The 13,156-nt window shown below is 44.2% G+C and overlaps 1 protein-coding gene across 1 annotated transcript in view; it reads right to left on the bottom strand.

The window, feature by feature from the left end:
• Positions 1–744: 744 nt before the first annotated feature.
• The window catches only part of CNPY2 (canopy FGF signaling regulator 2), a 98,500-nt gene continuing 86,088 nt past the window's right edge, over positions 745–13,156 (bottom strand). Inside the window, exons 4-6 of the mRNA XM_086963818.1 lie at positions 5,499–5,696; positions 2,995–3,091; positions 745–1,560 (exon numbers count right to left, since the gene is read on the bottom strand). Coding sequence (XP_086819944.1) covers positions 1,517–1,560; positions 2,995–3,091; positions 5,499–5,696 — 339 coding nt within the window. The 3' untranslated portion in view covers positions 745–1,516. The remainder of the gene's footprint in view (positions 1,561–2,994; positions 3,092–5,498; positions 5,697–13,156) is intronic.

Genomic DNA, 13,156 nt, shown 5'->3' with positions numbered 1-13,156 from the left:
AATGCAATACCCACAATATTTAATGTATCTGTCAAAAAGCCAGTTTCATTCCAAAGGCACTGGACTGCATTTCCATTGGAAGCTCTTCCTGGCCTTCCTTCATCACTAGCACGGACCCTCATGTGTGGAGTGTACCAGCACTCTTGATGGACACTCATAGAACCAGATCCTGCCTCCTGAATGAGTACACTTAAGGGCTATACAAGATGGCCACCTGCCCTCTCAGCACCCTGGGGTGCACAGGCTTACCCCAAATCCCTGTAGAGCGCTGCAAATTATGTATCATTGCATCCCTAGAGGTTAAACCAAGGGATTGCGGAGTTAAACTACACCACTTTTAAATAACTTAACTGTAGTATAGGGCGTGGCCATACACATTAAAATCTCAAGTACCATAAAGCAAGGTAAAAAAAAAAACTAAACACACCAGGAAATGGGGGCTAGGACTGATCCATTTAGATTTGCAACTGCACTAATCACGGTACAAGAGGTATATCGGTCAACTGGCACACGCTCCTCACAAGGAATCAGATTGGAACAGAGGCGCTGTACTAATAGTACCTAGAAAAATTCCGAAACGCCAGAGACAGAACATGGAAGTGATATCAGCCAGTGAATAAGAACAGTGCTGGCGACAACAGCAAGTCTGTATTTTATGTACTAAAGAAACAGCTTTTCTGTTTGTATCTGGCATCATTTTTCAGGTTTCTGCGACACTTGTACAATGAAGGAAATGCCTGACAGATGGACAAAAGAAGAAACAGACTTAAATTTTAAAAAAGCAGTATGTAAAAAAGTAACTCCAAAAAACAAGTGTGCAATTAAGAAACAGTATAGAGTTTAAGATGGCGGCTTTGCAACAGACAGACTTCTTTAGATGTCTTGGATCGTGTCTGCTTTCATCGACATGAAGCTAGCTACCATGCTCCTGAGAAGTCCTGGTAGTAACATCCCACCACATCCCAGCAGATTTATACATACACTGAATTAGCAACAGTGAAGCAAATGTCCCAGTGAGAGCGTGTAGGGTGACAAACTGTACTGAAAGCTGCGCACCACACACATTTCAAAAGGAGCTGCTGTTGGAAAATGTTTGCTGGTCTTCCCGAGGCCGCCCCAGTGTGCAGCAGGTTGAGAGGACGGGTCTCAGGGTAGGATGAAGGGTCTGTTCAAGTAGCTACTCGAAAGGAACCAGCGACCAAAAACACCAGCTGCAGGATCAGGGCTCCAGCACAAAGGAAAGCAATGAAGGAAAGGCAGCGCTAGAGTCTTCACAGCTTGCAGCAGACACCTGAATTTCAAACACCTTGATGGCCTAACCTTGAGGAATATGGAATACAAGCAATATTGAGGATTTGTTAGGGGGGGGGGGGGAATAAATAGCTGTGCTTTTTTCACTTCCTCTGAAATACACCAAATGTTCAGATTTCCTCCCAGAGTGCATCTTGATGGAGGACCCAGAAGGAATTCGAGATGTTTAAAAAAATTAAACCATCCAGAACAGAGGAATGCTTCATCACAGCTCATCGTGAGAGAGGTGGATCGCATGGTCACAAAGATCTATAGAAACAGAAAAGGGATTAGTGAGGAGCACTTATAGCCACAGATGCATTATGCACTCAAACATGGTTGCCTTCCAAGTGTGTCAATTTATTTATGGATCATAGAAAATAAAAGCAGTGCACAACAGCATTCATTTCAACAAGAGGCTTCCAAAAGAGAAACTACAAATAAAGGTCTGGCTGGACCGTTCATCTTTAAGTAGCCAGGCTAGTCTGAAACTGGAACATCACAATAGGCATTAGAAAGAAACAAATGCTAGCCAGATGTGCCTATAACTATTGCCTCAATACCAGAAACAAAAATAATATTAGCCCGAGGTAAAGTCCTGCTCTGCAAAATGCTTATAAATATAAAACACACACTTCACAATCTGTCCATACTTGATGCAAACTCCAACACCTTACTTCACCACAGGAGGAAAACTGTATGTGTGCAAAGAAAGATCTGGCTATGGGGTGGGGGAAGGCTAACAGCCCTGTCCACAGTACCCTTTACTCGATGCATCGGGTACTGGACAGGACTAGTACCCATCCATGTCCAGTACCGATGGAAAAGGATACTTCACGTACCATGTGTTAAGCCCGCACATCTCAGAACGTGGTTTGGGATCATGCCAGTACTGGGTATGGCATTAATTCATATGCACAGGAATGGTGTAACTGAGACCTTGCCCTATATGCACCTGGCAGGGGGGAAGCGATTCGTGCCTAGTACACCAGACCCCGACATATATGCTTCTATTTTTTGGGCCTTTTGCAGAACAAATAAGCAGTCATCAGTGGAAGTCTACAAACATTCTTCTCAGGACTGATGTCTCAGGTTTCAAGGCATCGCAAGTATGATATTTGCAGAACAGGCTACACCCCTGTGCATTCTACCACCAAAAATCAGACTTTTAGGGAGATGCGATTTGTCAAACCTAAGGAGCATTGTCCAACATCCTGAGAAGTGTGCACTGTTCCTTGTAAGAGGCCTGGTGAGCTCACCATTTACGCTGTTGTCTACAAGGAACCAGGATATTACTTCTCAGAGCGGGTCCCACACAGTTTATAATCCCCCAACCATCGCTTTTCTGGCTAAAACCTTCTGTAATGTGGTCTTCTGTGAAAGTGAGGTGTAGATCTACCAAGCAGTTTTGAGATCGTCCAGCATACACTTTTCCTATGGAAGTTGTTGTGGGAAAGAATTTGCCACCCCACTGGAGTGGATTCCCCTTAACTAATTAGTGTGAAGCTTCCCAAGATCACATTTACATACTTCCACTCTACATGTTTGGGAAAGCTTTGTGGAGGATGTCCAACTGCCCAATGTTGTAAGCGCTCCCAAGTTTTTCCTTTGGAAATATCAACAGTGCATATCCATTTAGATGGAGGGAAAGTGTGTCTAAAGCACAAAAGGGATTAAGGAGGTGGTGTCAAATCTCAACCACACCTGTACGTTTGCTGCACAACCGGTCCTTCACATTGTCAGACTTGTGTGAGAAGAATTCGATCAGCTCATCCTCATACTCTTCCGCAATACGCTCACACTGTGGAAATAAAAGCAGGGAAGGAGTTAGTGTGTTAAGCAAGCATATGCTTAACCACACAACTGAATCGGCTTCAGCAGCAAGGGTATTTTATGCTATGTGTATTTCAGAATGCATCACAACTTACACTTGCTGGCCAGCATTTTAAGAGACATAGTCAATGACTATTCGGAATTAGACGTCACGCCTGTATCTTTCCTAGAGTTGTGTACCTTGATAAGACCCAGGAAATATATGGCCAATGATAAAACCCACATATGCTAATCCTTTGCTGAAAGCACTTTACCCATACAAATGAGAGCATTTTTTGCCACAGAATACAATTACATGGATTGTCGGCTAGTTTTAGCTTAATTTATACAACACATTGCAGTTTAAAAGTAATTGGATTGTATTTTGTTATAAAGTTATGTTGACCTATGCTTGAAAAAAATATTTTGAAAAGGGATGGAAAATGAAAATATTATACAATTTCTTTTTGTATGAACTATTTTATCAGTGTGTCAAGGACTCAAAAGGAAAATACGACACATTAATTTAAGGTGTGGTTGTATCTTTTCTCAATGATTATAATCTATAGGACATTTACCTATTCAGCTGCACCACAAATTAAGCTTTACCACCACCAGTGAGTTATGGTGTGAGGGCAAGTGTAACTTGCTTGACTGAGAAAAGCAAAGGGCAAAATATTTATCTGTGATCATAAACCTTTGAAGTATAGAGCAATGGAATACATCAATACAAAAAATGAATTTTGAAGAAATTATACTTCAGAGTATGTTATAATCAGCACATTGTTCTCATGGGTTCTTAACAAAATATCTTACACATGTACTTTGTGCAACAAGTAACAAAGGGACAGGACCCTGTATGACAATAAAACGGAAACTCCTAGAAATAAGGAAGACAAAAGAGCCTATGACGGTTTAAAAACATCACATAATATCTACAGGTGTAAGCTGCACCCCCTTATAAGTGGAACAACACAGGGAGAGACACTGCCAGCTATCCTGCTGAGAGGAGGGAACGTTCCAAGGACCAGCCCTCACACTGCGCGACAAACGGCCAATCCATAGGAGGTGGCGGTGAGGAGGGTGCTAATGCGCCCCCCTTTTATAGAGTTCTAAATATCAATTGGTGACAGCCCTTCAGTAACATTAGTAGGGACAGGACTAAAATCCGATGGAGGGACGGTGGTTGTACTCTATGTGACCTATACCCGAACAATAGGGTTGTGACCTTTACAGATGCACATAATTGGTGTCCAACCGGAGAAAATCCTGCAATATGCCAGATTGACTAAAATAGCCAAGCCAGAGAAATCTAGTGGAGTTTCCTAATGCTCCCACTGTTACAGCAGCGAAGGATGTGCTGTTGGAGATCAGCGCAAGTCATAGATTGATTATCTGCATGTACAAGGCCTTCAAAGAAGATAGAGTGAACCACCCCCCCTCCCCCCGTGAAAGTTTAACAGTTGTGAGATGAGGAACTAGGGCACTATTAACAATGCAGAATGGAAAGAAGTGTCCAGCAAGGCCCACTTCAGCTGGCACATTTTCTCCATCACACCTAAAGGACGCCCATCAACTTGTATAAAATGTATCCACATAAACCCAAGATATGTCCTCGATACGGCATGCAAAGCCACCTTTGCTCACATGTGGATTTGCGTTCGGGTCAATCACTATTGCCAATAGGTAGTGCAGAGATTAAATATCGTGACAAATACCCACATATGTGCCACCATGAAACAATGCATACTAGGAATTATACCAAAACACAGGGAAACTAGAATGCAGCAAATGTTTGAGATGTTGGGTCTGGTGCTAGCAAAGGGATGCACAGCCGCACATCGGATCAGGCCGAAGGGACCGACAATCGCATCCTGGTAACGGGATTCGATAGAGTGGTCTTGGTCAGCGAAGGATGCAGGATCACAGGACGGATGATAGGGGAATGGAAGAGCTACTCTTGTGGTCTACAACGATGCAGCAATTGGGAGAGGACAAAGAAGAGCAGACTACTGCAGCGCTACCACGATAGGAACCATAGATACAGGAGACCGGATACCTTGTAATGATTACGCTGTGTTCACATCTAGCAGTAAAATAATAGGGCTAGTGCCCAACACAAACCCTTGAGGGATGGATGCATGCAAGATTTTCAGGATAACCATGACAATATGAAGAACTGTCATTTAAATTCAGTGTGTACACTTATCTAACCATGGTGCCCCATTGGCCTTTCAAAGGGTATCCATAGAGTGGCATCTAGCAAAGCATGGAGTACAGTTTTATGCCTTTTTAAAGATTTGTCTGGAAAGCAGTGGATTGCACAGCTGAAGCAGAGGGTGCATATGCTTGAAGCCCAGAGGCCACCCATGGGAGTTCTCCGTCCAGTCACTCACCGCAAACTTCAGGCTGGAAGTCACGTCCTGGTCAAGCTTGGTTCCCGACAGATCCATCTTGGTGCCGTCCCGGGACAGGACACGTACGTACGTCTTGCGCTGGGTGGACGAGTCCACCTTCTCCCCATAGTCGGTCATCTTCTCACAGACCCGCTCTAGGAGCTCGGTTAGGTGAGCTTCAGATCGTGCATACGGTACCTGCAGTGTGAGCAAGAAGGTGACCATGAAATGCAGGCATCGTTCACACACCAGCGCACATTGCACATGTCTAGAGGGATTGCCTGCGAAGGAAAACTGAAAGCAGGCCTACATTTAAAATATGAACATCTTTGCTGGTTGCAGAGTGATGATTTAGTCAGACCGGTCAAACAAAGCATTTCTCGCTTTAACACAACACCTCAGAATTGCCTCCCATCTCCATTTATTTCTTTGAATGGCTTTCCACTGCTCCCAGTTTAGCCAAAGTTAATATATTACAATTTGAGGACAAATGTTATTCCGTCGATTCATTTTGGTCTGACGATATGTTTGAAGAGGCTGCATTTGGACAAATGATTTATAAATGAAATGACAACTTACATCATTTTGATCACATTTTGGGCCCTTTTTTAGGTTAATTGAAGATCTGATCTTTTCGTATCCACTTATTACTGATTGGTCTATATCCATTTAAAGTTTGTTTACATAATCTCTTGTTTTGTTGCATACATATATAGTGTTGAGACAACTGATAATTTATGTTTGTAGAAGCGGTATTTGTGACTTTTTCTCTCCCTGTCCTGCTTATACATTTATGCATCATCAGAGCTGTATGTTGCTGCTATAGTATTTGACTGCTGATCACCATTTGTTTTTTTTTTTGTTTTTTAATAAAGAATTGAGATACAAAAATAGAGTGTTACACCAAGACATTCTAAAACACTGAAAGGAAGCGGTCTGTAACCAATAATGTATACAGCGGTCTTATGTTGAAAAAAAATGCATTCGTTTCGACTTTTTCTTTCAGTACCAAGAACACCAATTGAGCTAATATCTTAATTTCCAGCCCATTCAAGTGATGACAAAAACACTCACTATATCATTTTTATTGCCAGCTGCATCACAAACTACTCTTAATCCTATGAACTTCAACCAGAAACAAGTATATATTGTATTTGTTTTTTTTAAGAACCATTTTCGGATGATAATTTGTAATTGGAAAAACTCCTGAAAAAGGCATATTGCTGCTACGCATAAAAGATCATTAGAAATGAACCTCTCCATAAAATCCTAAGAATATTTTCTGCTTCTATTTCTACCACGCATGCTATTCAAGTTATGAGAAGGCAGACTTTCTCCATCTGGGCCAGGATAAGGGCCAGCATCTAAACAGACATAAGAATGTGCCAACCCACTTGCAATTCACGAAGCAGTTGAAGACGCACCCCTTCAGGTAAGAATATTACAGAACAAAATAGGACTGACGGGCCATCTATTTTGGCTGCAACACTGGCAAACTTGCCACACTGGGCTCTCGCCCTGTTGCTTTCTAGGAAGGTGTGTAATGAGCAAATGCCAATATATACATTCAAAGCCTCCTCAAAAGACGACTCCGGCGTAAAAGATGAACGCCTTTTAGTGATGCAGTCAGTTTTCAGACAACCTCCCATCTCTGCTCTCAGAGAGTTACATTTTTGTTCATAGTACAGCCCAAAGGAAACATTGTGAAGCAGAGATTAAAGGAAGTGATACTTGGTCACTGTGTCGTTACTGGGAAGGGAGTAAGTCGGTTTATATATAAAAAAATAAAGTACTTTGCTTTAAAAGAAAGTCTCCAAATTTGGGGACCTATTGGAGGGGTGTCCTTGTGGCTCAGCACGTGCGGTTGTTTTAAGTTTTACAGGCTTCAAGATTCACAGGTTCATTTGGTACAAAAAAACTGTAGCCTATCCAGAGGATCTCAAGATGCCCCCGTGTTAAGTGCACAGAACTCATCCAAAAGAAACATTAAACAAAACATAAATAATCAACTCTGGGGTGCGTCTGGTTTAGGTGGAGAGCGTTCGGCATGACATGCATGGATCAACCTGTAACATTCAAGTATTTGCTCTCTGGCTCTTCGTCCAGAGCAAGATCCACAAAAGGATGTCCACCCGACTGCAGTCAGAGCATGGCCTTCACCTCGCCTTGGTTTGCACACCTCGCCTTTGCCAACCGGAAGAGAGCAACTGCGCACAGAAGGGGTAGGAAGGAGACAGCAACAGCATTGGCCAGGTGGGACAGGGTCAGTGTGGTATCTCCCAGTAGGACCACATGCAAGTGGGGGTTACATAAATGCAAGTGGGGGCTACATACATGCAAGAGGGAGCTATGTAGCCTACGCCCCCAGCCAGCAGATAGAAGCCCTGACTGCTGTGGAGTAAAAATGAAAGATCTAGGACAAGAGTAAGACATTGTGGGGAGAACCTGGCCTTTGGGACAGTTCATGTTCTACTAGAAATGTATCACTTTCAACAGCTAGGCAGTGAACCTACAGGAATGTTAAGAGATCCTTACCACCACCTCTTCATGCTGGAGCAATGCGTCTTAACTTGCAACAACTCTATCTGTATTATACTTTACCAATGGGAACAGCCAAACCATATACCAGTTCCCCATACTGTACTTACTTTGTTGATAACTGTGTACCATATTATTGCCCTCTGCTCTTTGTGTACAGTATTAAGCTGTGTTGAAAGTAAACTACTTTTTCTTTTAAGTAGAAGCACTGGCAGGACAATATTTTATTGAGTGTCACTATAAGTCTCATCAAGTTCTGAGTTTCTACATTTCCTTGAGTGAGCTGTGGACTTCGCCAACCAGATGGTTAAATGCCAAGGCCATGCACTTGGTGCTCAATTTTGGGTTGAATAGCAAGTTAAAGCTCCAAGACGTCATTAGTAAAAGGTGCTCATTGTAACAATTTGAGCCAGTAACTCCCGTTTGCCATGGGAGCCCTAAAATAATTCCTGCAACCACCACCGAAGCCGAAATAAAAACAAGCATTCGCAATGCAATAGGTCTCGCATTCACGCACGTTTGAGCTATAGGCATTGTAAATGACAATGCCTTTTATTCATGTTTTGGGTTTTCAAACCTAAATAAAAGGCATTGTCATTTACAATACGACTAGCTTAGACTCTTGCTAATGCAAGACTTATTGCATTGCAATAAAGGGCCTTCTCGACCGCTTGTTAGATCGAAATATCAGAGGAAGAGACCGGCATGTGATGTCTTCAAAGTAGTGATAAATAGTGCAGTGAAGAAGATGTGCAAGTTTTGTAAATTACACAGACACAAAGAGTGAAGTGAGAGTTACATATGATCGGGGGGGGGGGGGCATTTCCTGCCCTCTCCGTGATTTCAGTATGAAGTGTGGAATTGCGTAATGTCATTGCGATCTTTGGTCTAATAAACACTCCAGCTGTAGTAGGGCCCTGGCTACTGCAGGGCGGGCTGTGCTTTATGGCACGCACGGAGGAAGGGAGGGATGGTCTCGGCTGCAGCTCCGGCTTCGTACAGTGCCCCTGCTATCAATAGTGAGCGAGTGGCGCTGATGTGGTGGTATTGGTAGTGGTACTGGTATTGGTGGTGGTACTGGCATTGGTGGTGGTACTGGTATTGGTGGTGGTACTGGTATTGGTGGAGGTGGTGGTACTGGTGGTAGTGGTATTGGTGGGGGAAACTGGTGGCATTGGTGGTGGAGATGGTGGCTTTGGTGGTGGTAGAGGTATTGTTGGCATTGGTGGTGATGGTATTAGTGATGATGGCATTGGTGGTTGTAGAGTTATTTGTGGTGGTATTAGTGGTACAGTGAGTGGTATTAGTGGTGGTACAGTGGTATTAGTGGTGGTATTGGTGGAAGTGGTGCTCGTGCTTGTATTGGTGGTGGTATTGGTGGTGGTGATGGTACTGGTATTGGTGGCGAAAGTATTGTTGGTGGTATTGGTTGTGGTGGTGGTGGTATTGGATTGGTGGTGGTAGTGGTACTGGTGGCAAAGGTATTGGTGGTGGTATTGGCGGTGGTGGTATTGGCAGTTATGGCATTGGTGGTGGTGGTGGTGGTAGTGATATTGGTGGTCGTGGTGGTAGTGGTAATGATGGAAGTAGGGGTATTGGTGGTGGTGGGGTTATTAGTGGAGGTATTGGTGGTGGTGGTATTGGTGGGGTAATGGTCGTGGGGATAGTAGTGGTATTGGTGGTGGTATTTGTATTGGTGGTGGTAGTGGTGGTGTTGATGGTAGTAGTGGTATTGGTGGTAATGTTATTAGTGGTGGTAGTGGTGGTGGTGTTATTAGTGGTGGTATTGGTGGGTTGGTGGTATTAGTGGTGGTGGTACTGGTGGTGGTATTGGCGGTGGTGGTATTGGCAGTGGTGGTGGTATTGGTGTTGTTAATAAAATAGGCTTTTGAAAACAACCCGTCAGGTGGCTTTAGTACACGACATGTAACTCAGAAGTGCGGTTGTCAGCTTCAGCCCATTAGCACAGGATTATGTGCTACCTGGAATTCACATGACTTAATTCACTAATCATTTCTTAATCCATTTTACATGGGGGCTTGAAACAAACACGAGATAATGCTGGGTTAAAGGGATTGAAAGCAGGAACATGTGTTACGGGAGCGGCTGTGCTGTTTAAAAAAAAACACAAGAAGTTTCAGCTGAAGCAGCGCATGGCCAGCCTGCAGGAAGAGAAACTCAAAGTAAATGGTGCTTCAGACTAAATAACAAGTCCCGTGTAACAACTGAAGTAAAAGGGCCAGTTGCCAAGGGAGGGTATAAATGAAGAAAAGGCCGTACTAAGGAGGGACTAACAAGCCTATTAACGAATCTGAAGGCAGCATTTATGAAAGACAATGAAACAAGCCAATGAAAAATATGGGAGGAAAGTGGGAGCGGCTTCTCTCCCATTCTCTACTACAGCAGTCTCGCAGAGCGAGCAGTGCATGCGCGCTGTCACTGGGCTCGACCTAACAGCTACCAGTTCGAATGGCGGCCTATTGATACATGATAGAAAAATACAATTCTACCCACCTGGAATTAATTAAATCAACTCTGGACACCTGGTTGCACTAAGAGCTCTGAAGATCCTAGGTCAGTCCTGAAAAACATATCTCATTCTCACTGACTTGCATTACTGCATAAACACCAACATTTTGCTTACTCAAATGTCTGTTTTTTTTCCTCCCAACTGAATTTTAACGATTATCCTGATTTACATAAAAATAAGAAACCAGCTGTAGGAAAGTGGCTCTATATATACTGGACCAAAGTAAGCTACCGTGTGTATAGAGTCCCCAGTCCCAAGAGGTTTGGCAGAGGGTAAAGTTAGATAGAACCTTACTCTCTAAAGGGGTAGCTTCTCGAGCAGTAAGGCAGTATCAGAGGACAGTGTAAAGCATTTGTTGTACACACTCAGTCAGCAAATGGTCTCACACACTCTAGAACTGATCTCTAGGCCAATTGTTTTGTATCAAAAGATATAGTTGTTTTATTTTAGAACCAACAAGGTATCAAAATATACTTTCTCAGGATGAGTTACTTTACTTAAATACTTTTCAAATAGGCAATAGACTTTTTGAAAGCAATAGTTACAGTTTGTTGCAATAGGCAACACAATTTCAAACACAATGCAACATTGAGCTCAATGGGAATTTCTAGTTAAATGCAATTAGTTACTTTACAGATTACTTTTTTAACCACAGGACTGGAGCCTAGATTCAGTCTCGGGACATGAGCTGTAAACAGTTAAGTAAAAGCATTTGATACAGTAGTGATTTTTAAGGAATATTATTGTATTTTAAAAGTTGACACTAAGAAACTTTTTCAGTTGAAATTACCAATCTTATCCTATGGAAGGAAATTCAATTTGCAGGTAAAGTATGTTCATGTTACTTTTGTAATCCAGTACTGGACACCAAGGTTCAGCACTGGGACCTCTATCTAAAACAGGTAAGTAATTTGGTAGTTGGTACGATTTTTAAAGAATATTTGTAGTTTGCAAAAAGCAACACTTAAAAATAAATTTCACAGAAACAGTCAAGGGTTTTCTATGGAAGAAAATTCCGGTTTTTGGAAAGGACAGTTAAAATTACTTTTCAGGGGTTGTGCTGGTCTGAAAGGTGCAGCACTGAGGTCTCTCCTGATAACAGGTGAGTAAATCAGAATTTGTTGTTCCGCTGATTTTAGGTGAATATTTAAAAGCTCCAAAACTCCACACTTTTCCAAGTGAAACCAGTCAATGTTAGCCTATGGAAGAAAAGTGAGTTATCGGCTTTTAGGTAAGTACTCGACTGGCACAGTTAAGGTTCTGAACATAGACTCAGTGGTCTCCCATGGTCAGGTAGGTACAGTTAGTACATCCTCAGCGGCACAGGGGCAGCCAGGTGCAGAGGCAGTTAGGCCCAATGTTATCCAATGAGAGGCAGGGGGCCTTCGGTTGGTGGCTGCTGGCTAGCAGGCCACGCGGTAGTGGGAGCTGGGCTCCTGGTCACTTGCTCAGGGCAAATAGGGAAGTAGGATAGGACAAAGATTGCACTGCCAGGGGCACTCTGGCAGCTGTGTACAGAGTGCTTTTGAGCCGTAGGGCGCTCAATGTTATTCAATGGAGATCTTGAAAAGGGAACAAAGGCTGCAGGCTCGGGGACGGAGGATCTTCTGGAGTGACCAACACTTCGAGGGGTACGCTGAGATCGTGGAGGGTAGGCAGGCACCCCGGAGTTGGGCACAGGAGGCCGGGGGGCGCCAGGGTGTCTTTGGACGTCGGGAAATCTTACCCTCTGCTGGTCGCGGTTGGAGGGGTCCCTGGTTCCGAGTCTGCAGGCATCGTCAAAGAGGATCTTCGGGCACTGGATTCCAGGTCAGAATCGCCGGGGGGACGTCCTCAGGGTCTTTGTCCACTCAGGCACAGGATGAGTTCGGCGGATGCAGAGTGGGCTGGATTCACGGTTCCTGGCTTTCACCAGGGGTATTGCTCTTTGAGCAGAGCCAATGCTCGTGGGAGTTCCAGTCTCTAGGAGGGTCAAGGCATGCAGGTCCTCCGGGGTACTTAAGGTTGCTGTCCGCAGGAGACGCCGTGATTTAGCAGGAGCAGGTTCAAGGTTAAACAAGCCTGTAGGGCTGGGGCCAAGTCAGTTGGTGTTGTCCTCTTGTTAGCAGCTGCACGGCAGGTCGTCTTCTTTCTTGTTTTGAAATCGGGATCTGAGGAAGGAAGGTTCAGGGTGCCCCTAAATACTAATTTTAGGGGTGTTACAGGTAGGGGAAGAGCAGGGACCAATAGGTCCCTGTTCTGGGGTGACTACACCACCTATCCTGCTCCTTACCTGCGGGAGGGGGGGCAGGAGCCTATCCCTGATTGGGCAGGGCTCCCCATCTTCAATATGGCCAGGGCCCGGAGTTGTGCTTCACCTCGCCTCTCCTACCTGAGGGGTGGGGTTGGTACAGGCTAGCACACCCCCTTCCTGATGTAGGATTTCCCGGCAATCTTCCCGCCAGAGTGGGGGTCAGAACTGGTGGGGGCCAGTTGCGGAGTACAGCAAGTGGTCTGGAGAAGCTCACAAAGGCAGCATGCCTTTGAAACTTCCCCCTGCCCATCCTGGGGGAGGAGACCTAGCACATCGCCCAGGATGTGCATTGTCGCA

This window comes from Lissotriton vulgaris, chromosome 1_1 (genome assembly GCF_964263255.1).
Source record: "Lissotriton vulgaris chromosome 1_1, aLisVul1.2, whole genome shotgun sequence".
Taxonomy (NCBI): domain Eukaryota; kingdom Metazoa; phylum Chordata; class Amphibia; order Caudata; family Salamandridae; genus Lissotriton; species Lissotriton vulgaris.
Note: the sequence above shows the minus strand (reverse complement) of the source record. Positions and strands in the feature narration are given on the sequence as shown.